Source organism: Pleurodeles waltl, chromosome 7 (genome assembly GCF_031143425.1).
Source record: "Pleurodeles waltl isolate 20211129_DDA chromosome 7, aPleWal1.hap1.20221129, whole genome shotgun sequence".
NCBI lineage: Eukaryota > Metazoa > Chordata > Amphibia > Caudata > Salamandridae > Pleurodeles > Pleurodeles waltl.
Genome location: NC_090446.1, coordinates 677,505,740 through 677,530,023, shown reverse-complemented (window position 1 = coordinate 677,530,023; position 24,284 = coordinate 677,505,740). Strand labels below are relative to the sequence as shown.

Here is a 24,284-nt window from a genome sequence, read left to right as displayed (position 1 = left end):
AAAGGAACAACCAAGAGATGAGAAAGATAAAGAGAGAAAGAAGAGAGAAGAGAAGAGAGAGTCCGTGGGCAGAAAAATCTGGGCAGAAAAAGTTCTTCTAGTGGGTTCTAGGGCTGCAGAGAGAACCACGGTATCTCATCATTTAATCCGACCGTGTCTGTGTGCAACCTCCAAATCCAACGTTGCTCAGCCCTAAAAAGTTTTTCAGACATGTTGGTGGTCGAGGGGGAAAATTGTTCCAGGACTGTCCATGACATGTCGTCTGGGGAATGATTTTTTTGTAAGAAATGGCTGGTAAGTTTAGTAGCATCTCGTTTGCACCTGATCGTGCTCCTGTGCTCACAGATTCTGATGCTAACTTTTCTTGTGGTCATCCCCACGTACTGAAGTGGGCAAGGGCATTTGATTAAGTAGATTACGTTTTTGCTGTTACAATTGGTAAATGATTTTTGCACCCAAGGGGTTCTAAGGTTGAGGTTGATGGTGGTGGATTTTTGGGTAAAGGGGCAAACACTGCAGTTGCCGCATGGGTGGTGACCAGCAGGGGGGGCCAATTGCCAGAGTGTGGTCTGTGCGGGTCGCCGTTTCTCCTTTGGTCTGGTATGGACCACCATATCACGTATATTACTTGCTCTCTTATACGCGTGTAGTGGTGGATCAAAGGGTAAGCCACCTGAAGTCAGGATTTTCCAATTGTCTTTTATGATCTTTTGAATTTCATTAGATAAAGGATTAAATGTGGTCACACAAACGATCTTGTCCAAATTTGACTTCGGTGCGTGGGGCTGTAGCAGCTGGTCTCTATTGTTATTGCGCGCTCTTTTTAAAGCCCTGCTCACTAGGTGTGGGGGATAGTCTTTGGTGTGTAACTTCACAGTTAATTTGTCTGCATGTTTGCGATAGTCAATCACTGAAGAGCAGTTTCGTCTTAACCGTAGGAACTGCCCAACCGGAAGGTTATCTCTTAGAGCTCGAGGGTGGAAGCTCTGATATTGTAACAGATTATTACAGTCCGTTGGTTTGTAGTATACCTCAGTGGCTAACCCTCCATCATTCTCATAGATAAGTAAATCCAGGAAAGGTAACTTGTTGTCGCCTATGTTCATTGTGAACGTGAGGAAAGGGTTTGCTCCGTTAAGCCAAACTGCAAACGCCTGGGCTTCTGCCCTACTTCCCGTCCATATTAGCAGTACATCGTCGATGTATCGCTTCCAGAGTTTTATCTGGTCACGGTAGGGGTTCTCCTCATTCAAAACATTTTGTCTTTCAAAATGGTCAACGTATAGACATGCTAGACTAGGGGCGAATGTGCTGCCCATTGATGTACCCTGTGTCTGTAAAAAGAGACTATCCTCAAATTTAAAGTAGTTTCTGGTGAGAGCGAGATGTGCTAAGTCCAGGATAAAACCCGGAGGGGTTTGGGATTCATTCATGTGAGTTTCCAGCAGGTCACTTATCACTTCCAAGGTAGCCTCTTGCGGAATATTGGTGTATAGTGACTCCACGTCAAGGGTAATCAGGAGCTCCTTGGTTTTGTCAAAGGTTATAGAATCCAGTAAAAGGAGGACATGGGTGGTGTCCTTCAAATAGGTCGGGATTCTTTTAACTAGTGGTTGTAGAAAGAAATCCACGAATTTTGACAAAGGCTCTAGTGCTGAGCCTAGACCGGAAACTATGGGTCGTCCGGGGGGGGGAATCTTTTCTTTGTGTACTTTTGGTAAAATATAAAAGTACGGGATTTTCGGATTGGTCTGTATCAGGAAAGATGCCTCATGATCTGTAATCCAGTTGTTTTCTTTCCCTTTAGATACTAGGAAAGTGATTTCTTCTTGAACATCGGTAGTAGGATCGCGTGCCAAACGTTTATAGTGTCTGGTGTTCCCTAGTAGTCGCTCACACTCGTCTCTGTACATTTGTTGTGGGAGGATCACTATAGCCCCACCCTTATCTGCTGGTTTTATAATGATGGTGGGGTCAGCTGTGAGGCCCTTCAGTGACTCTATTTCGATTTGGCTCATATTGTGGAATATTTTGTTGGGTGCTTTTGTGAGACCATTGATTATTAGGGATACTGATTTTTCGAAGGCCAGTACCTCCGGGGGCATTTGCCCTGCCGGGGGACAGAAAGTAGATTTGGGACGTAGTCCCGTGTTCTGTGTGGGAGTGTCATGTTCCTTCCCAAGGAAGAAGGTCTTTAGGCGGATCTTACGGAACAGGCCCGCTAGTTCTGTTCTAGTTCTGAATAAATCAACCTTCGGGGTAGGTACAAAGTTCAAACCTTTGTTTAATGCTAGAATTTCGGTTTGGCTCAAACTCCGGTTGCTTAGATTTAAGCAACCGGAGTTTGAGCCAAACCGAAATTCTAGCATTAAACAAAGGTTTGAACTTTGTACCTACCCCGAAGGTTGATTTTGGACAAGATCGTTTGTGTGACCACATTTAATCCTTTATCTAATGAAATTCAAAAGATCATAAAAGACAATTGGAAAATCCTGACTTCAGGTGGCTTACCCTTTGATCCACCACTACACACGTATAAGAGAGCAAGTAATATACATGATATGGTTAGATTTAAGCAACCGGAGTTTGAGCCAAACCGAAATTCTAGCATTAAACAAAGGTTTGAACTTTGTACCTACCCCGAAGGTTGATTTATTCAGAACTAGAACAGAACTAGCGGGCCTGTTCCGTAAGATCCGCCTAAAGACCTTCTTCCTTGGGAAGGAACATGACACTCCCACACAGAACACGGGACTACGTCCCAAATCTACTTTCTGTCCCCCGGCAGGGCAAATGCCCCCGGAGGTACTGGCCTTCGAAAAATCAGTATCCCTAAGAATCAATGGTCTCACAAAAGCACCCAACAAAATATTCCACAATATGAGCCAAATCGAAATAGAGTCACTGAAGGGCCTCACAGCTGACCCCACCATCATTATAAAACCAGCAGATAAGGGTGGGGCTATAGTGATCCTCCCACAACAAATGTACAGAGACGAGTGTGAGCGACTACTAGGGAACACCAGACACTATAAACGTTTGGCACGCGATCCTACTACCGATGTTCAAGAAGAAATCACTTCCCTAGTATCTAAAGGGAAAGAAAACAACTGGATTACAGATCATGAGGCATCTTTCCTGATACAGACCAATCCGAAAATCCCGTACTTTTATATTTTACCAAAAGTACACAAAGAAAAGATTCCCCCCCCCCGGACGACCCATAGTTTCCGGTCTAGGCTCAGCACTAGAGCCTTTGTCAAAATTCGTGGATTTCTTTCTACAACCACTAGTTAAAAGAATCCCGACCTATTTGAAGGACACCACCCATGTCCTCCTTTTACTGGATTGTATAACCTTTGACAAAACCAAGGAGCTCCTGATTACCCTTGACGTGGAGTCACTATACACCAATATTCCGCAAGAGGCTACCTTGGAAGTGATAAGTGACCTGCTGGAAACTCACATGAATGAATCCCAAACCCCTCCGGGTTTTATCCTGGACTTAGCACATCTCGCTCTCACCAGAAACTACTTTAAATTTGAGGATAGTTTCTTTTTACAGACACAGGGTACATCAATGGGCAGCACATTCGCCCCTAGTCTAGCATGTCTATACGTTGACCATTTTGAAAGACAAATTGTTTTGAATGAGGAGAACCCCTACCGTGACCAGATAAAACTCTGGAAGCGATACATCGACGATGTACTGCTAATATGGACGGGAAGTAGGGCAGAAGCCCAGGCGTTTGCAGTTTGGCTTAACGGAGCAAACCCTTTCCTCACGTTCACAATGAACATAGGCGACAACAAGTTACCTTTCCTGGATTTACTTATCTATGAGAATGATGGAGGGTTAGCCACTGAGGTATACTACAAACCAACGGACTGTAATAATCTGTTACAATATCAGAGCTTCCACCCTCGAGCTCTAAGAGATAACCTTCCGGTTGGGCAGTTCCTACGGTTAAGACGAAACTGCTCTTCAGTGATTGACTATCGCAAACATGCAGACAAATTAACTGTGAAGTTACACACCAAAGACTATCCCCCACACCTAGTGAGCAGGGCTTTAAAAAGAGCGCGCAATAACAATAGAGACCAGCTGCTACAGCCCCACGCACCGAAGTCAAATTTGGACAAGATCGTTTGTGTGACCACATTTAATCCTTTATCTAATGAAAATTCAAAAGATCATAAAAGACAATTGGAAAATCCTGACTTCAGGTGGCTTAACCTTTGATCCACCACTACACGCGTATAAGAGAGCAAGTAATATACGTGATATGGTGGTCCATACCAGACCAAAGGAGAAACAGCGACCCGCACAGACCACACTCTGGCAATTGGCCCCCCCTGCTGGTCACCACCCATGCGGCAACTGCAGTGTTTGCCCCTTTACCCAAAAATCCACCACCATCAACCTCAACCTTAGAACCCCTTGGGTGCAAAAATCATTTACCAATTGTAACAGCAAAAACGTAATCTACTTAATCAAATGCCCTTGCCCACTTCAGTACGTGGGGATGACCACAAGCAAAGTTAGCATCAGAATCTGTGAGCACAGGAGCACGATCAGGTGCAAACGAGATGCTACTAAACTTACCAGCCATTTCTTACAAAAAAATCATTCCCCAGACGACATGTCATGGACAGTCCTGGAACAATTTTCCCCCTCGACCACCAACATGTCTGAAAAACTTTTTAGGGCTGAGCAACGTTGGATTTGGAGGTTGCACACAGACACGGTCGGATTAAATGATGAGATACCGTGGTTCTCTCTGCAGCCCTAGAACCCACTTGAAGAACTTTTTCTGCCCAGATTTTTCTGCCCACGGACTCTCTCTTCTCTTCTCTCTTCTTTCTCTCTTTATCTTTCTCATCTCTTGGTTGTTCCTTTCTCCTCCCCTTTTTCTGTTCCCTCCCCCATCCTTTCTTCTTCTGTTCCCCACCCCCCTCCCCTTCTTATTTTCAGTTACATCTTTGTTATGTTATTTTATTATATGTATAGAAATTTTTTTTATATATATATTTGCTTTTTATCCCTTTATTTTTATTTTTACTTTCATCTTTAATCTTTCCTTTTTTCAGCTCCATCCTCTTCCCCCCCTGCCCTTGGTCTCTCCCCGTCCCCCCTCCCCTTCCTCCCTTCCACTTCCCCTTTCTTTCTTTTCTTTTCCCCCCCCCCCCCCCCCACCCCTTTCCGCTTTTTTTCCCCCTACCCCCCTTTTTCTTTTTTTTCCCCTCGTTTTTCCCTTCCCCCCCCCCCCGTTTTCAGTTTGCGCTCTCTGAGCGCACTAGGCCGCCCGAAGGCTCTGTTTTCCGGCGGCCTGCTCAGCTGGCATTCCGCGTGTGCTGTTGGGAAACTACATTTCCCTACAGCACTCGCGGGGCGAGCGTCGCCGCCGACAGCGGAGTTCAGGCTGACGCGCCCTCATCCCGGCCTTTCCTCTTACGGAGACAAGGTTCCTTTCCCCCCGGCGCACGTCCTAGGGGATTTTCATGGGTTCCGGCCCCCGGCACTCTAATAGCCATTAAGGGCCACTTCGGGCTTGACCATATTTGGAGGGATATCTCCGGACTTCCGGCCCCGCCCCCCTGGGCCGCGACGGTGATTCACATCAGCTGCCTCTTGTCCTAATTAAGGCCACTATATCTACCCCTCTCCACCAGACCATTGTATCCAAGCGGTCCTGAATGAGAGGTCGGTATAGGCGCACAGAGAGCGCCCACCTTTGATGCAGTGAGTCAGACAGCGTGGGAGACACAGATAAGACATCTCTGTTCCCTTGTATTTATTTTATTTTTTAATTTTTTAATTTTTTAATTTATTTTTCTTATTTGATCTTCCCACTTCCCTTTCCCTTCCCTTTTTCCTCTCCGCCTTTTTCCTATCTTCCTTTTTTCCTTTTCTTCTTTTTCTTCGTTCTTCTTTCTTTTTTCTTCTTTCTTCTTTTTTCTTTCTTCTTTTTTCTTCTTGTTCTTTCTCCTTTTTATCTCCTCCTCTCCATCTTGATCTATAATCTTTGCCTCTAATTTCCTTTTTTTCCCTCTTTCCCTCTGTCCTTGGATCCCCTCTCTTTTTACTCCTTCCCCCCCCTTTTTTTTCCCCTTGTTTTCCTTTCTCCTCACTCTCCTCTTCTCTTCCCCTCCCCTGCATTCCTTTAATCACCTTTATGATTATCGGTTTTCTCTCCTGTTCCTTCTCCCTTTTTCCCCTGGAACCTTAGAGTCTTACTATAAGGGGACGCTCCCTCTCCAGGATACCAGAGGCCAGTAGCCTCAACTGTGAGGGTAAGAAATTGTCTTCCCATCCTAATACGTACCGTGCATCACCTACCTCGATGCTATTGCGATTTAAAAATTTTGCAACCAGCACTTCTGCGGCGTGCATGAATTTTGACACGTGTGGATTGGTGTGCTGTGTTTTATTATTCACTATGTTTTGGTCTGTTTTCATCCCTTTTTCTTTAGGTCCTCCCCAGATATTTTCTTGGTTAAGGTAGGCCCTCCCTTCCATATGTGATTATTTTCGCAGTGTTTAAGTAGGAATCACTACAGGGATCCAATGCCCTGATGAATGCCCAGAGACTCTCCATAGCTCCACCATAAGGGCAGAAACATGTCGGCTACCCCATTTTAGACAGGTGACCTTGTGAGTCATTGCTCTCACACTGGTTCCCCATCCTTTTTAACCACACCACACAGGACCCCCATTAAAGTTACCCGGGTACCTGAGTAGGTGTTTTTATTTCCCTAGTATAGCTGGATCCCTATTTCCAGGAATAAGATTAATTTACGCACTCCCTCCTGTTCTTTTAACAGTGAGGTTGAGTCCGCCCAGGTGGCACTGTCCTACCTGGGTGGGGCTAGGTGGTCATATGATGAAGCAGGACACTATATAGTGTGTGAGACCACCTAGTCCGTAAAGGAAACTTTCCTTTCCTTGTTTTTTCCCCAGCTCCTCTCCTTCCCCCCAGACCGAACATCACTACACAGCCCACCCAATTTTCACCTCTAGTTGAGGACTACGAGTGGTCTAGCGTCACAATTAGTACACTACTGACCCCCCCACTTTATATACAACCCCGTACTCCCCTTTTTTGTGATTGTGTTCTTGTGGGAGCCGAGTACGGTTTGGTTTTTCCCCTTGCTCCCATCCGCTCTCCCTTGTGTAATGTGGCAGGCTGAGGACAACAGGAGGGCCCAGTTCAGGCCAGCTTTCACTGGTCACCTGGGCAGGTGGAGGACAAGCCCTCGTGAAGCGCGTTGGGTCCCCAAAGCTTTAACAGGAGATCAGCCTTATAAAACCCCTGGAGACCACTTCTTTATCCTGGGTACAAGAGGAAGAGCAGGTCCTGTCTTGTAGGCTCTTCTCAGGTCTCAGACAGCAGGTTCAGACCTTTTCCGACCTTCTACAGGTCCAGTAGTGCTCTGAAGTGGGTGCCCAGAGATGCTACATTTATGTCTGGCATGAGCTAATGGGCGGTAATGACCCTATGGCAATACCCTAAATAATGGGGTTAAAGTTCCCAGGCTAGCCCTGTCCACTTTGTGCATTTTCAAAATGGCCAAAGTCTTCAGTCACACTAGACTTGGGGTCTGAGGGCAGCTGTGTGTGTGTGGGAGGAGTGTACTATATCCAGGTGTCTTCCCAAATCTAACACTAACATCCAGTTTCAGGTAGTCCCTAAAGCCCCAAACAACTCAGAGACAGAAGTCTGGTAGAACAAAGCTGAGCTTTCAGCAACCAGTGAATACACACATATTGTGTTCGCATGCTGTTTCCCTCCCTTGAAGTGTGCCCCAAATGTCATATGAAAAACCTGAGCAGACCCGTCAAGCTAGTCTGGCACTCCCACAGGATCTAACAATATGATGTCAACAAGAGATCCACTGTGATGTAGGCTGGTCAGCTGGGGGCACAAAAGAAATGGGCAGGCCTGGGTATTAGCTTCACTTTCTTGTAACAGGGTAGGCCCATTTGAGATTAATCAAGACCTTGGGCCCAACCCATGGGCCTTTCTATCGAGGGCACAACACCACTTCCCCACACCGAAGGCCTTCTGTCCCTATGCTGGGAGCAAGTCCATATCTCATTAATGCTTGTTAAATTGCAAATTACTGGCAGGAAGAAGTGTGAAAACAAAATGCACACTGTTTCCAGGGACTCAGGAAGGGCAAAGGTAACTTTTTTTTAAAACTAATCTTTCCAAATTATTAGTTACAAACCGATCTTGGAGACTGGAGTGCATTGTGGTGGGGTGAGGTGGATTGATTGGAGTGGGGTAGACTGGATTGGGTTGCATTGGAATGGTGTTGGATGGATAGGAGCGGGGTGAAACGTGATGGAGTAGGGTGGATTGGACTGTGGTGAGGTAGATTGGATTGGAGTGAGGTGGATCAGAGTGGGGAAAGTTGGTGTGGGGCAGGTTGTTTTGGATTGGAGTGAGCAAATTGTTTTGGAACGGAGGGGGGTAGAATTATTTTAGAGTGGAGAGGGGCAGATTGTTTTGAATTGAGGCAGAGTTTTTTGGATTGGACTAAGGCAGATTTATTTTCGATTGGATTGGGCAGGTTCTTTATGATTGGAGTAGGGCAGATTATTTTGGATTGGAGTGGGGCATATTGTTTTTGACTGGATTGGGCTGGATTGTTATGGGCTGGATTGTAGTGGATTGAACTGTAGTGGAGTGGGGTGGATTGGATTAGGGGGAGGTGGATTTAATTGTATTGGGATAGACTGGATTGGGGTGAACAGGAGTGGAGCAGAATGAGATGGTGCAGATTGTTTTTGACTGGAGTGAGGCAGGTTGTTTTGGACTGGAGTGGGACAAACTGGATTGGAGTGGGGCAGACTGGAGTGGGTGTGGTGAATTGGAGTGGGTGGATTGCATGGGGTAGACTGGATTGGAGTGAGGTGGATTAAATATACGTGGGGTGGATTGGATTGGGATGAATTGGAGTGGGGCAGATTGTTTTGGATAGGATTGGGGTAAATTGTTTTGGTGTGGAGTGGGGCAGATTGTTTTGGTGTGGAGTGGGGCAGATTGTTTTGGTGTGGAGTGGGGCAGAACGTTTTCACTGGTAGTGGAGCAGAATATTTTAATTTGAAGTGGGCAGAATGTTTTCATTTGTAGTGGGGTAGAAGTTTTTGGATTGGAGTGGGGCAGATTGTTTTTGGATTGAGTGGGGCAGATTGTTTTGGATTGGAATGGGGCGGATTAGAGTGGGTGGATTAGAGATTGGAGTGGGGTGGGGTGGACTGGATTTAGGTGAAGTGGATTGAGTTGGATTGGGGTAGATTGCATAGAGTGGTATGGATTGCAGTGGGGCAGAGCGTTTTAGATTGGAGTGGGGCAGATTGTTTTGGATTAGAGTAAAGCGGATTGGAGTTGGGCAGATTGTTATGGATTGGAGTAGAGCGGATTGAAGTTGGGCAGATTGTTTTGGATTGGAGTGGGGCATACTGGAGTGGGGCAGACTAGAGTGAGGCAGACTTAGTTTGAGGTGGAGCAGATCGTTTAAATTGGAGTCAGGCAGTTTTGGATTGGAGTGGGGCAGGTTTTTTTTTTTTTTTTTTTGGAGTGCGGCAGACTGTTTTGGATTGGAGTGGGGCAAGTTTAATTGAGGCAGACTAGAGTGGGATGGGTTGTGGTGAATTGGAGTTGACTGAGGTGAGTGGTTTGCAGCGGAGTGGACTGGATTGGTCTGGGGTCAAGTGGATTGAGTGCAGTGGATTGGTGTGAAGTGGGGCAGACTGGGGTGGGGTGGGTTAAGGTGTACTGCACTAATATGTGTTAAAGCATAATTTCGAAAATGACACATAAGAAGCAATGTTGCTTTGTAATCTTTCAGACAAGATAATCATCATCTCTTAAGAACAGCGTCAATAACCAAAAACTAAACATGAGTGTAAAGTGAGAAAAGACGGCTTGGCAAAATAAAATAAAATAATTAACTACAGAAAATTTAACTTTGCAATTGTATTTGTCCTGCTGGGTAAGTTTCTGTCAGTCACACGCTTTCTGTTTGCCGAGCCCTAGAAGTTAACAAGCATTGGCAAAGTCAACAGGTTTCACCTATGAGAGATCTATTGGCTTTACCATGTTTGCAACATAGAATAAGGTGAAGAAAAAAGCACTACAAATCTGCTAGCACTGACCGTGCCATAGCATTTTTTCCTTGTAAGCCATGTTGCACAGCAGCCACCCACTGCTGTGAAATATGTCCAAAAACAGCACAGAGGGTTTAAGAAATATGAAGGCGGGTAGGAAACAGCGGAATGTGGGTGGAGGGTGTGTGTGAGTAAAACAAGAGTCATCATTGCAGGCTTTTCTCAGAAATTCTGCATAAATATATATACATTTTTTTGCAGTTTTATATAGAGCAAACCCGACCCTAAGTTATTAGAGCACTTTACAAGTGCCCCAGTTACATTACCAAAAAGCATTCATTTTTTGTTAGGTACAGTGACATTAAGTGATTTTACCAGAATCAGGAGCCGAAGCTTAGACTTGAACCTGGTTCCACAGTTAAAAAGATGGTAGCTCTAGCAGTTATGGCATTTCCACTCTTCTCAAATTTTGCGCCATCATTCTTTCGAGATTACAGCATTTGCAGATCCAGAGATTTCACACAGTATAAGACATAATGGACCATGAAAACAATAAATCATACTTTGTATATTGTTGATTAGCCTATTCACTGAAAAACGCATTCACTTGCCGCCTCCTCAAGCATGGAAATAGATATACAATACAGAAGGGAGAGCCTGCTAACATCTTGCCATAGTGCTGTGCCTTTCCGTCACAGCAGAGTGGTTGTCAAAGCTCTCTGGTGCTCTAGAGTGCATTAACAACGGAAATGAATTGTCAGGATTGACCGAGACTGCAGAGATATGCACACTTGGAGTGCATGTCAAAATGTAAGGAACAAATTTACATTACATACAGAGTGGCAAAAAGGAGTTAGAGCTATTCCTTATTTAAAAAAAGCTGTGATACTGAAAAATAGTAGCGATTTGTTGGGAGCTTGTTTGCTCCAACGTTAGTTAGCACATAAAACCAACTATGTGTAATAATTCAGCATAACGCAAAAGACAGACACCCCATAACTGGAGGGATGCATTCTTTCCTGAGGTTTGTGATGTTTCCTTTCTCCACTTGTGCTCCCCTGCCCCTTGTTTATCTACTCTGTCCTCATTCACGGACTGGTTCGGAGGTGTGTGAGAGAGTGTGACACTGCACGAGCGCAGGGACTGGAGCAGCCTCTGCTTTTTCATTGAGGGTCAATGTGTCATCCCGTGACATGCACTAAAAGATCACAGGACACAAGCAGGGTCTGACCCCTTGCAAGGCTGCAGTGAGGCCTAAGCCGGAGCGAGCCGAGAGGGTGGAAAGCATTCTCGGTCCTCTACCAACCACAGCAAGGGGAGGCTCCAGAAACAGCACCCTTGAAACCAGATACAACAGTGCCGGGCGTTCTTCACCCGAAAAAACAAGCAGGTCTCTACTAACAGCTAATCCTCTTGTTTATCTGTTTTCCTTTGTTTCTAAACTAACAGCCAGTCGCCACAAAATGGCAAAGCTAATTCGGGCTCTCTATATTAAAAAAAAAAAGCGTATTTTTCAAAGATTCATCAAGACTTCATATTGCCAAGTCCTTACTCTTGAAGCGAGGAATGCAGCACTTCTTTGATCTGCATGTTGACAATAATTGTAAGGCAACAACAGTTACGCTCATCTTTTTTTGTTCATAAGAAAGTCATTCACACTAGTATGGCCTGCAGAGCACATAATAAAATAAAAAAAAGAAGTGCGTGGGTGGAGAAGAATTTTCACAAAAATACCATAAGAAGCACCCAGCTGCCACAGGTGGAAGGAAACGGTATGAAAACCGTACTTGGGCCCACAGCCATTCTTCAATGCACGACCACGGAGGTGAGGAGGAGGCATTGACCAGCAAAGAGCCACGTGAGAGCCAGCCAATGGTAGGTAGTGTGATGTAGGAGCCACGTGGGAACCAGCCAATGGTAAGTCAAGCCAAGTAATGGGTGGGCTGTAAGCCCCCTTTAAGGTGTTTAATTATTTTTTTTTTTTTTAAACACACAAAAGATTTTGCAAGCACAGCACAAACGTCAACAGGCAAACCCTAAAAGGAAGTGCCTAAATCCGGGAGCAGTGGACGGGCACTGATAAAGTTAAATCAATCAGTGCTGGGTCTCTGATCCACAGAGAGGAACAGAAATGATGCTTGGCCTGCAGTGATGAATTACGAGGCTTTAAAGAAGAGCGCCAAGCAAGCCAACAAATAACAAAAAAATGGGCAGGCTATCGCAGGCTCAACTGTACAAAGAGGCATTTCCTTACAATATCCAATGCATTCTCATCATTAACATGACATCACTTATTACTATAAGCTTGTTACTGATCATAGACCTATTCAGGTCATCTATTTCATGATAACTATCATGTTATGCGGTTCCTACTTTGGTAATAGGACTGCATGTTTAAAACCGCAGCACCACAGAGTATGGGAGACTGAGTGCAACCCATGCCGCTTGGTAACTGTCTGCCTAACTCCTGGCTAGCTCACAGTGCCTCACCCAAACCTCTGAACCCCTTGGGGCGAAAGGTGGTTATGGCAACCTCAACCTGATACCCTGGCTCCTCAGGGAAGTTGTGGAAACAGATCACAACCCGGTCGTTCAGTTACTCACGTACAATAAGGTAAGACAAAAGATGCAATATTAATTGCTATGCATTTAAAGAAGCAATCGCATTCTGGTATAAAAATATTTTACTGTGATAATAAGGCAGATGAAACAGAGCAAGGTGACTGACATTACAGTTAAAGAGAAAAAGATTAACAACCCCAGATGTTCTAGAAATTCCCACCTAACCCTAAGTCTACATCTGAGAGCATAGTGGTTGTAACCCTCTGCCTGGCCTGACCTCAAGGATGAGCAAGAGCCCCATACCTGGATAAAATAGCAAGGGTCTGCCTGTTGTGTGGATGGCAACCCTCTTGGTGCCCACAAAGCAGTCTGTCGTGTAGTACACAACCCAGGATGATCTTGACTGGAATGCCCTCTACCCTCCTTGGGCCAATGTATAGTTTATATATTAACCCCTGCCTCATTTGGACAACAGTGCTGATGAAATGCTATGTCTCAGAAGCAGAAGCTGGCTCCTGGAGTGGCAACATGGGTCAACATAACATGCACTGCATGTAACAACCTTGGACAAGAAGTACACATTGTAAGTGGTGCAAAGTCTGATTAAATGTAGTGTGTGACCCTTACCTTCTTAGAATGAAGCAGCTGATAAAAATATGTAAAAATATGTAAAGGCAATTGGTGAAGAGCTGCCTCGCTAAAATCATGAGTAAAATTGTGTATGGTAATAAAATAAGGCACAAGTCATGAAACTAAGCTAAGAGGGGGGTGCCTAACCTGCATACAAACAGGGAACGACAATCAATGTTTGGGGCACTGCCTCTTTGGTTATATTATGCTTATGTGATAAATTTTGTTTATAAACGAGTCAATCAAATAGTTAATTTAAAAAAGGGTTTTCAGGCACTGTGCTCACCATTTCATCTTCTGAAAAGCACCTCAGTACTCTTAGCCAATAAGGTAATTAACTGAAACTGGATATACGGCGATGCAATCATATCAATCCTTGCAAATTTCTATTTACTTGCAGGTGCAACAATTTGGCTCAACCAATGAGTCTCAACCAAAATAACTCACAAATTATAAAAAAATTGATTTTTTTTTTTTTAATCATACTATCCAATGTTTCACTTCAACAGGAAATAAAATAATGGGTACACAGCCCTGGAGATAGAGTACAAATTACTTTCTATATCAAAAATGATGCCAGTTTTCTTGCGGCATAATCGACTGTATCAACAAGCACACCACAGTAATCATATCCACATCTAACTGATAAGATACTGTCTTCTGCATTTAAGTGCTGCAAGAAAACCAGTAATCTTCACCTATTTATGTAGACTTCACCACAAAGCAGAATGGACTTTACCTTTAATTCCTCTATCCATCTTCATCAGTCTTCGAACAATCGCATTCCTGCCATCTCCTTGCCGGACTTCAACCCTTGCAGAGAAGTGTCCATTAGCAGGTTGAGGATTGATGAAGAAAACAGAGACCCCAGGCTGTGAAGATGTGGGGGAAAAATAAGAAGAGAGAAAAACAATGAACAGGCGGCAGAAAAAGCCTACTGGCATCTTTAAAAACACAACTTCCTTCCCTCGGATGACAAAATATGAAAGAGCACTGATTCTAGTATGCCATGGAAAAAGATATTCACCAAGCGACTGACCGGAATAAGACTTTGGTTCCCAAAGAAAACTGCTTCGTAATCAAAAGGAGTGTAACAAAGCTTGGAAGGCTTTCAGTAGTACTTTATCCCATAGTTGCAGTTTCAGCACTAAGTTGCATAAGCAGCAGAAGGCATGCAGTGTCTTCTTTGGCAATTAGCAAATTGTTTTGACACCGCATGACATAGGATTTACCACTATTCAGCAAGATGTTTTGTTCATTATCATCTTGAATGACAAGAGTAACAGCACAGGACTATCTAAACTTGGTCAAACAAATCTTATTTAGCTGGACGTTCTGATTTTATGTTTTCTCATCTGAAAGACCCTAGCCAATCAAAATGTGGTTCAGGGATCAATTTGTCACTATACAGCCGGACTACGAATCTCGTCAATCAGGTTGAGAAAGCGCGAGCTAGTCTGCAGCAAGTAAATGGCATTTCAGATTTTCACCCATGGCGAAAAAGTCCCACAACTAAATTCCAGAAGGTAACACTGCCACACTAATGTTAAGGGCTGACCTCTGCAAGAGCATCCTTAAATAGTCTGTTAGGTTAATGGGCCATGCCTACTTCCAGTGGTTGTGAGTTCAATGTAAGAATGGCCACGAGAATGAGCAGAGAACATGCACTGAGGAAATTTGCTCAAGAAAATGTTTCACTGCAGGTACTGAACCCTCTCTTAACACTACTTATGTCACTTTCTGATCCACCAGCAACTTACCCGCCACCAGTGTATTGACCAGATTGCCAATAAAAGCAAGAAATGTTGCTCATATGCCAGGAAACCAGGAGTGAAAGAGGTACTTTGACTACGAAGATAAAAATTGTTTGCAATGAAGCTGTCTACGGACTTTGGATAGACTGAGGGCAGGTCTATTGATCCTAACTGAATGGTTTGTATAAAACGTGCTACATGGAAGGAGAACATGGCAAGAGTATAAGATTAAATGCCCCTTTGGCTCTCCAATTATTGTTTTACTCAATACATTTTGGTAGCTCTAGACAAAGCCATTTAACTTCAAGACTGTTTCAGGACTGGCAATTGCCTGCCATGGATTTACAGTAAGTTTCTAAAGCTTGGCAAACGTCCTAAATCAGGTCCGTGCATACTACCCAGTAATATTTGCTTAGTGCTTCAGTCACAGTCATAAAAAAAAAAATCACACTTGCAATGATTTTAATCTAAAAGCTTTTCGTCTTTGATGTTTCTGAGGTGTCCGATGTCAGATACTGAATTAGTTTGCACAGAACTCTCATTATATAATAAAACCAAGCTCAGATTCTTTCTTTCCTTCCAGGTAATCTTTTATGTAGAGCAATGTTTCACTCGTATCGAATGCAACATAAATAGGATAGTAATTGAGTTGCTCCTAACCTAGCTATTCATCAAGCCCCCCCAAAACCACAAAACATGTTGCATACATCCAAAAGAGCAAAGATACACCACAATGCCAGGTATCACCACGATCCCAAAAGTACTAGCCACCAAGACAAGCCTATAAAACATCTTGCATACATCCAGCACAGATAGGCTATAACATTGGCTATCATGTTGCACCGAACAGCACAAGCCCCTTGACACACAAAACACAAAAGGAAAAGTCACACACACAGATAGCCATATTGGGATTTCTCATGGCACCCCAAACAGTATTATCCATTGATATGCCACAATAAAAGACATGCAACTTTAACATTTTCAGTCACTTCATGCAGCAGACCTAATAGCAGATAATATTCGAAAAATCATATCTACAACAAAACAAAGATATGACACTGGACAATTTCCTGGCAACAGGACAAACTGATAAAGAGACATTGCCCTACAAAGAGAATCGAAAATATTTGACAATACATGACACACATTCCCTATACAGCTCTAACATGTCACACAGTCAACACCACCAGCACACACGGGCAAGATGTCTAACAGTTCAACCTGACAGAAGAGATTGTTAAGCAAATGATAAAGCCCTACAGGTGTCCCTTTCACACACAGCACACAACTAATGACCATGACCAATTCTTGTCCTGTAGTAAATTACTCTTTATGAACACCTTTGACATCACCAAGTAGACCAAGAAAGTCTTAAGCAGGGAACAGAACACAATACCCCAAACACATTATCACATGATGACTCAGGCTCCGGTAACTCCCCGGAACCTTTAAGACACATGCATACCAGCTTACTTATAGTGCTAGCATGCCATGTAAAAAGCAGATGTTCTCTATATAAATGCTCATAAAAACTTCCTGACATTAAATAATTAGAAACATCTCAGTATTTTAGAAAAGCTAAAGGAAAACCTGTAGTACAGTTCAGCTAAATTCCTACTATATACAGAGGGCCATCTGGAGGCTCCATTTTAAAAGACAACCTCACACATTATAATAATTATGTAAGTTACTTACAATTAAAGACTACAGAAGCAGCCAGAGGCGTGTCTACATAAGTGGTCAATTCCCTCCCTTCCAGACTATATCATTATTAAAAATACATTAAAGTTCAACGGTTTATATTTTGTTTACTGACATTCAGCCAAATTGCATATTGATAGCTTCAAATACAAAAAGCAAAGCCTCTTCCCACTTACTTCTGTTCTGAACACTGAAAATGGCTTCCCGGGACAGCAATCTTCTCGTATTTTGTCATCGGCTTCGGAGGCAAATTTCACTTCGATCTGATCCAGCTGGGTAAGTAAAAGCAAAGAATTAGAAGGACACAGAAACTACATAAGCAAGTAGAGCACAAATATCCCAAACAGCTGCCGAGATACAATTACTATTCTGACTACATGGCTGAACAATCTGTTTTGATGGCACTGTGATTTCACAGCAGGGTTCAGCTTCAACAGCAGGCATGTTGTCCCGCCGAGACAACAGTCACACCAGGATAGCTCAATGAGGAATGACGTCAAAACTAAAACCAAACTTAAAAGCGCATTGCTTAAATTTTCCTAAGGGTCCTAGATAGCTACTGTGAGGTTGGTTACTTAAATCAACAGTTCTTGGATGTTGACCGAAACATAATCACCAGGCAGGTTCCTTCTTATTTCAAGCTTTCTCATACATGTCACATTGTTTCAAAGCAAGCACTTCTTCCATCTTTCACTGACAAGCAATGTAATTTATGAGTCACAAGTTAGGTTGATGTGATGTCAGATGAGAGAATTAACAACAGTTAGTATTGGTCCAAAAGAAGAAAGGAGGTCCTATAGGAAAATACAAGTTACTTTCGTGTAAAAGACAGAATCATAAGAAAGAGAATAAAGTTTTATCAACACAGATTAGGTTTTTTTTCTCCATTTAAAGATTAGCAGAGAAAACCTAGTGCAATCCACAGAGTATAACACCACCTCAGTATACTTACACATTTCATTAAGCCGGTCGTCCATATGCAACGCTAATTAGTTTTAAAATTAAAACCCCATTTAATGCTAATCCTTATGAAGTGATCACCAGTTGCTGAGAATCAATAGAAAGTAATGCATTGCTCAAATCACCATAACCTTCGATACCCCTCTTTCAGAGAAGTCAACTTTAAGTTCCTTGCAGTTTGTCGATGAACCACCATCCACACTAGATGAAGCAGCTCTAAGCAAGAGAATAATATTCATACTTCTTACCTATCCTTCACCCCCACCCAGATCAACCAAGAAAAATGTGTCTGTCTATGTTTGAAAAACATCATATTTTTGCCTCCAAAGTGCCACTTTTAACTTGACCGGATTGTCGTCTTAAGCGTGGATCTGTGTTACACACATTTTTTTTTAAATAGCCATGAGATACTTTTTCCTAGCCATCTTATCAAAAAGGTACTCTCCATCACTACTTTACTCAGCAGCACAGGCTGCACTGCAGGACTTCCATCACTGCCCAATACATTGTCGGTGTTATCTGGTCAACTTCTTGGAAGGTTGTCTGTATGCTTTGCATGCTATATGCCATGCTTATCCTCTCTAGCATCACTAAAGTAAGGGGACTGCAGCCATCAATGAGGGGAAGCATGCAATCTAAGCTGGTTTAATCTCAGTATGCGGTCCTAAATTTCATACCTAGTCTCCAGTTTTACAATAATATTTGTAACTATGTTCTTACAGTCCCAAAATGTATTCATGCCTAATTTGGTCATTCTGCTGTGACTCTGGTTGCTTTATTTTGGCAACTGAACGTTTCCCAGTGTCCTCCATATGCAAGACTTAACTGCCATGCCATAAAGTTTTTTTTCCACTGTCTAACTTCAGCTTCAATCACATTTTTAAGTCTAAGTTTACATATAGAGCACTGACTGAGCACAGGAGAGTTTGTTTCCGTTGCCCGCAGGATCATTGTCACTAAATCTACAAACCTTACTTTGAAAGCCTGCCTGCTGATTAAAAACGCCCGTTTGCTAGTTTTCTTCTCCACCATCATCTTCAGGCCTACTCACCACTCTTAAAGAATTAAGATGTTACGGTAGGGCAGAGGGCATCCTATTATCAAGCAAAATTGCAGTTGGGTGCGGAATCCATATAGGAACGCTCCTTCTTCCTAGTGGTAGTGGTGGGGGGGGGGGGAAGGGAGGAGGCACCTCTATTGGTCACAAAGGGACGAGAGGTCCAAAGAGCCAACTGGGAGAAACAGTCTCTCTACATGTGTCCCAGCAGCCAACAGTGTCTCCAGCAAGCCGTTTACAGCCCATGCCATAAAGACCTGTTATCACAGTTTGTCTGCAGCCTTGATGCAGCATTAATCATTTGCACCCTTTGCCTGGTCACGTCACACTCCTTTCAGGCCAAACCAGGATTCCACCTGGCCAGTCAAAGTTTTAGGGCCCTGGTCATTCACAGCTGATTTCATATGTTTTAGCTGTCATAAGATTCCCTCTCATGAGCCCACCTGCGTAATCCCAGAACCACTACTTTTCTTCTTCGTCTATCATCATAGGACATGAGGAGGGGCCCAACAGACCTCAAGGCATCCTGGCGCATCCACCCCAGCATTTGGACCCAGACAATCCTCCCCTCTCCAAGTATAACAAAGTGATGAAATATTTTAAAAATGCTTGAAATCTCAGCCACTGGCATTCTTTCGTGGCTGTACTCCAGTCCATCGGTTTTTGCCCACTATGCAACTCTAGAATGAAATCTTCTATATGCAAACTAGTCTTTGTCCTGCTCCAATACGAGAAGTCTAGCACCCAACTGCCAGGTCCCCTCCAGACTGCAACAAAAGCAAACCCAGACTGGGATCTTAAGACAAATCAGTGAGTTATACCTCAAGTCCTGTGGTACAATGAGCACTGGATCTACATTTAAGCACACCCAGCACATTCAGGTCATCTACTACAACAAACTACTTGGTGAGACATCGGGCCTCAAGGTCGTATTGAGAACTTTAAGTCAAAGAGCTTTGTAAAGTAAGTTATATAGTACATTACGTTGACCAACTGGATATTTCTGATCTAATTAAAGTTGTATTTGGTTTTGACGCAAATTATGTTTGTAATAGTCAAATTCCACAGTCAAGGGCCAAAATCATACAGAGGCCACTAAAATGGTCAAACCAGACATCAGGCGTTAAATTCCAAAAAAGTCTAACCTCCAGGTTACTTGTCAGGTAGACAATGTTCTCCATCAGCACTGCCTGCTCATCGAACTCAAGTACCAGGTCCAGTACTCGTGGTCCTTTCTTTTCCAAATTTTCCTAGCACAAGAGAAGGAAATGAAGTTGCAAAGTTAAACATCTTGGGGGGAAGATCTACAGTCTCTCAGTAATGTTTAAAAGACATTTCTCACTTGTTATGAGCACAACCTAAATTTCTAGGGTCAACTAGCACTTTCAACTCATTGAGTTTTCATACATGTACTAGAGTATCAATCTTGTGGCATAAAAGACACCCAGAATATGCCTATAGTGAACATTTAACTGGCCCATAAAGCATGCCTATTTAACACATATGTAACCAGCACACACTGGAGGAAAATGTAATGGGTGCATGTTTTTGACAATATCCATGCATTGATTTGCCACACAAGCTTGCCAACAACCCACCTCTGATGCCGCATCCTGAACTATCAACCAACTAATATCCTTTTTTCCTGTAGGAAGGCTACTCACCTCAGGAAATGCCACAGTGGTCTGCCAACAATGTGGAAGAGCTAATGGTTGTAAGGTTATAAACAACTACAAGATCCACTGAGAAAATTAGATTACAGGAGAGAGAACAAGAAGGCCAGAAAGGAATAGTTTCTTACCTGTAACTACAGTTCTCTCATACAGGTATTTTCATGATAGTCATAAGCGTTGAATAGTTTCGCCCACCTGCAGGGACCCTGGAGCACTTTTTCCAATATAACTTCTTAAGTGTTTATGTTCGCCTTACTTCAGGAAGACCTGCAAAATCACTTAAGAATGTCTATATGCAGCCTAAAGGAAAGACTACAGTGTCCAAAACTCTTCATCCAGTTTGCTTTAAAAAGACAAAGTTAAGGCACATGCATTCAAATGCATCAATGAGTTGAAAATTTATCAGAAAAAAAAAAAATCCATCACAAACCTTTTTCTAATGCAACACAGTGATGGAGTGCAGGGCAGTGTAGCTTATAGGCTGCCATTATAAATGAAGAAAAAAGGAGACTGTGACTTTAAGAACAGCCAGTCCTCCAGTATCCCATCATGCCTAGAGAGGAAATTACCTCAGTTCTTTTGTAGGCAGTCCTAGCTGAGAGTAATGATACACCTCCAATATTATTTTGTATACTCCACCAGGGAGGAGAGAGGGCAGCTTATGACTATCATGGAAATACCCTTTAAGAAAGAACTGGAGTTACAGGTAAGAAACTATTCCTTCTCTCGTAAGGGATTTCCATGTGTAGTCATAAGCGTTGAATAGAATAGCAAGCCCATCTCATAAACCGCGGAGTAGACAGAACAATAATGAAATACGCTATCAAGCAAAAAAGGTTCCTGACAGAAGACTGTCCTACTTTAGCATCGGTCCTAGAATCAGTCTCAAGACAGTAATGTTTAGTGAACGTGTGGACAGACCTCCAGGTCGCAGCTCTACAGAGGTCTGCTAAGGGAACATTCCTCATCAAGGCAGTTGTGGAAGATTTGACTCTGGTAGAATGTGCTCTTGGTCTGCCAGCTAGGGTTTTGTTAGCTAGTTGGTAGCAAAATGGAATACAGGAGACAATCCATCTAGAGTTTGATTGTTTGGAGTTGGCCAGACCGGAGCAAACCGGACCACAATTAAACAATTGTGGACATTTTCGAATAGATCTGGTTTTATCTAAGTAGAATTTTAAAACCCTCTTTACGTCTAGAGAGTGGAGAGCCCTCTCTGCTGGAGTAGATGGGTTTTGAAAGAAAGTTGGCAAGGAAATCAACTGGTTGACATGAATAACCTTGGGTAGAAATTTAGGATGTGGTCGCATCATTACCTTGGAGGAGTGGAATACTGTGTAAGGCTCGTGAGCACAGAGAGCCTGAATCTCGCTAACCCCTCGTGTTGATGTAATGGCCACAAGGAAATCATTTTTCTAGGTTAGGTGTTGGAGAGATGCCTTGTGTATGTGCTCAAATGGATTTTGCATGAGGCATGAAAGAACCACATTAAGCTCCTATGGTGCAGTAGGGTGCCTAACTGGAGGAAATACCTACTTTAACCCTTCTAGGAAATCTATGATGACTGGTATCCTAAAGAAAGAGGTTTGCGAAGGACCTTTTTCTGTATGCAGTCAGAGCTGCCAGATGGACCCTAATTGAAGAGAGTTGCAGACCACATTAGAAAGGTGTAACAAGTATCGAAGAATAACATTTTCCTGGCAAGATGTAGGGTCTATCATTTTGGAGGAACACCACATGCATAATCTCTTCCATTTGAAGGACTAAGTAGTATGGGTGGATGGCCGTCTTGCCTCTTTTAGGATTCCATACAAACCTTTGGAAGATTTAGGTGCCCATACTGTACTAACACAGGAGCAATGCTGCCAAACTCAAGGAGGAGAGATTGGGGTGTCTCATCTGCCCTCCGAATTATGTTAGGAGGTCTGGCCTGCATGGCACCCTGAGATGTGATCAGAGTGACCGGTGAAGGAAGTCCGGGAACCACCACTGCCTCAGCCACTCTGGTGCAATGAGGATCATTCTGGCTGAAGTCCTTGAGAGTTTGAGAAGGACTGCTGGGATCGGGGGAATAGGTGGAAAGGCGTACATAAATTGTTGGACCAGTCTATCCAGAGCATTCCCCAAAGATTCTGGATGGTAAAACCTGGTTGTGAAGTCGCAGCATTTTCTGTTCTCCTCTGTGGCGAAAAGGTTGATAGAAGGTGTGCCCCACAAACAGAAGATATCTTGACCGACATCTTCATTTAGCACCCACTCGTGGTTCTCTCTGAGAACTCTTCTGAGGGCATCCGCTTGTACATTCCGAGCACCAGGAAGTGAGTTGATACTATTTTCAACCTCCTGGCTAGGCTCCAGTGCCATATCGTCTGGGACTCTTGAGACAAGACCCTGAATCTGGTTCCCCTCTGCTTGTAGAGATAATACATGGTGGCTGTATTGTCTGTCTGGACAAGCAGTGTGTCTGTGTTGAAGGATGGGAGAAATGCCTTGAGAGCTAGGTGAACCGCATGGAGCTCAAGGAGATTGATGTGGTATCACGTCTCCTTGGGAAATCAGAGGCATTGTATTTTGTCGGTGACCCATCTGGGCTCCCCATCCGGGGAGAGAGGCATCTGTCACGATAGTCTGTGATGGAGGCTGTGGATGGAATGCCATCCCTTGTAGTAGACTGGTTGGAGAACAGCACCAACTGAGGGATCTGATTGCATGGGTGGGCAGAAAGATTCTGTCTTCCTAGTCTCCAGACAGTTGTTTTTATTGGTTCTCCAGGCACTCCTGAAAAGGTTGCATGTGAAGGCAAGCATTGGGTATCAGAAAGATGCAGGAGGCCATGGAGCATAGAAGTGAGGAGACTGTGCGCACTGTTGGGCGATGCATAGTTTTGAGCGCACAACACTTCTGGAGAATGGATAAGCGTTGTTCCTTCGAAGGACACACTTTTGCCTTTAGTGTGTCTATGGTAGCTCTTAAGTTATGCAACTTCTGGACAGGAACTATTGTGGACTTGAGAAAGTTGTTATGAAGCCCTAGCCGATCCAGGAGATTGTATGTCCATTTAAAAATGCATTTGGGCTTCTGCACAGGTGGATGTCTTGATTAGCCAGTCGTCCAGGTATGGGTAGACGAAGATTCAGTGCCTTCGAAGATGTGCTGCCACCACAGCCATGCACTTGGAGAAAGTTGTGAGTGCTGACTTGAGACCAAATGGTAAGACGGTGTATTGGAAGTGATCTTGTCCCACAACAAATTTCAGGAACTTCCGATGCTTTTTTATGATGGGGATATGAAAGTAGGCATTGTGTAGGTCTACTGAGCAAAGCCAGTCCCGTTGGTGAATCTGGGGGTATATATGGTGCAAGGCCAGCATCCTGATTTTTCCATTTGGATCCATTTGTTGGCAATATTCAGGTCTAGAATGGGTCCGAGCTCTTTCTTGTCCTTTTTTGGAACGAGGAAGTAACTTGAGTAAATGCCTTTTCCCTGCTGGTTGAGGGGAACAGGTTCTACTGCTTTCTTTTCCAGCAGGATGGAAAGTTCCACCTTTTGAAGGCTGAGATGAGAAGAGGATGACTTTGGCGGAATAGTTGGTGGGGTGGAAAACCTGAGAAAATACCCATTTTGTACAACATTCAAGACCCAAGCGTCTGGTGTAATTCATAATTATTGTCCATTCTACCAGGCAATTGGTGACGCTTCCCCCCACCGGAGTGGGTAACAGACGCGGGGGAAGAAAGCTTTCAAGGTTTTGAGGCTGAACGTTGTTGAGAACCCTGATTGGGTTGATGTGTTGTTAGTCCTTTTTGTTGTTTCCGCTGAAGCTGGTA

General features: G+C 43.6%; 1 protein-coding gene across 1 annotated transcript in view; it reads right to left on the bottom strand.

Annotated features, from left to right (window-relative positions):
• LARS1 (leucyl-tRNA synthetase 1) overlaps positions 1-24,284 on the bottom strand; it is a 360,224-nt gene that overhangs the window by 5,168 nt on the left and 330,772 nt on the right. The window contains exons 29-31 of the mRNA XM_069244681.1: positions 19,930-20,034; positions 16,944-17,039; positions 14,049-14,181 (exon numbers count right to left, since the gene is read on the bottom strand). Coding sequence (XP_069100782.1) covers positions 14,049-14,181; positions 16,944-17,039; positions 19,930-20,034 — 334 coding nt within the window. The remainder of the gene's footprint in view (positions 1-14,048; positions 14,182-16,943; positions 17,040-19,929; positions 20,035-24,284) is intronic.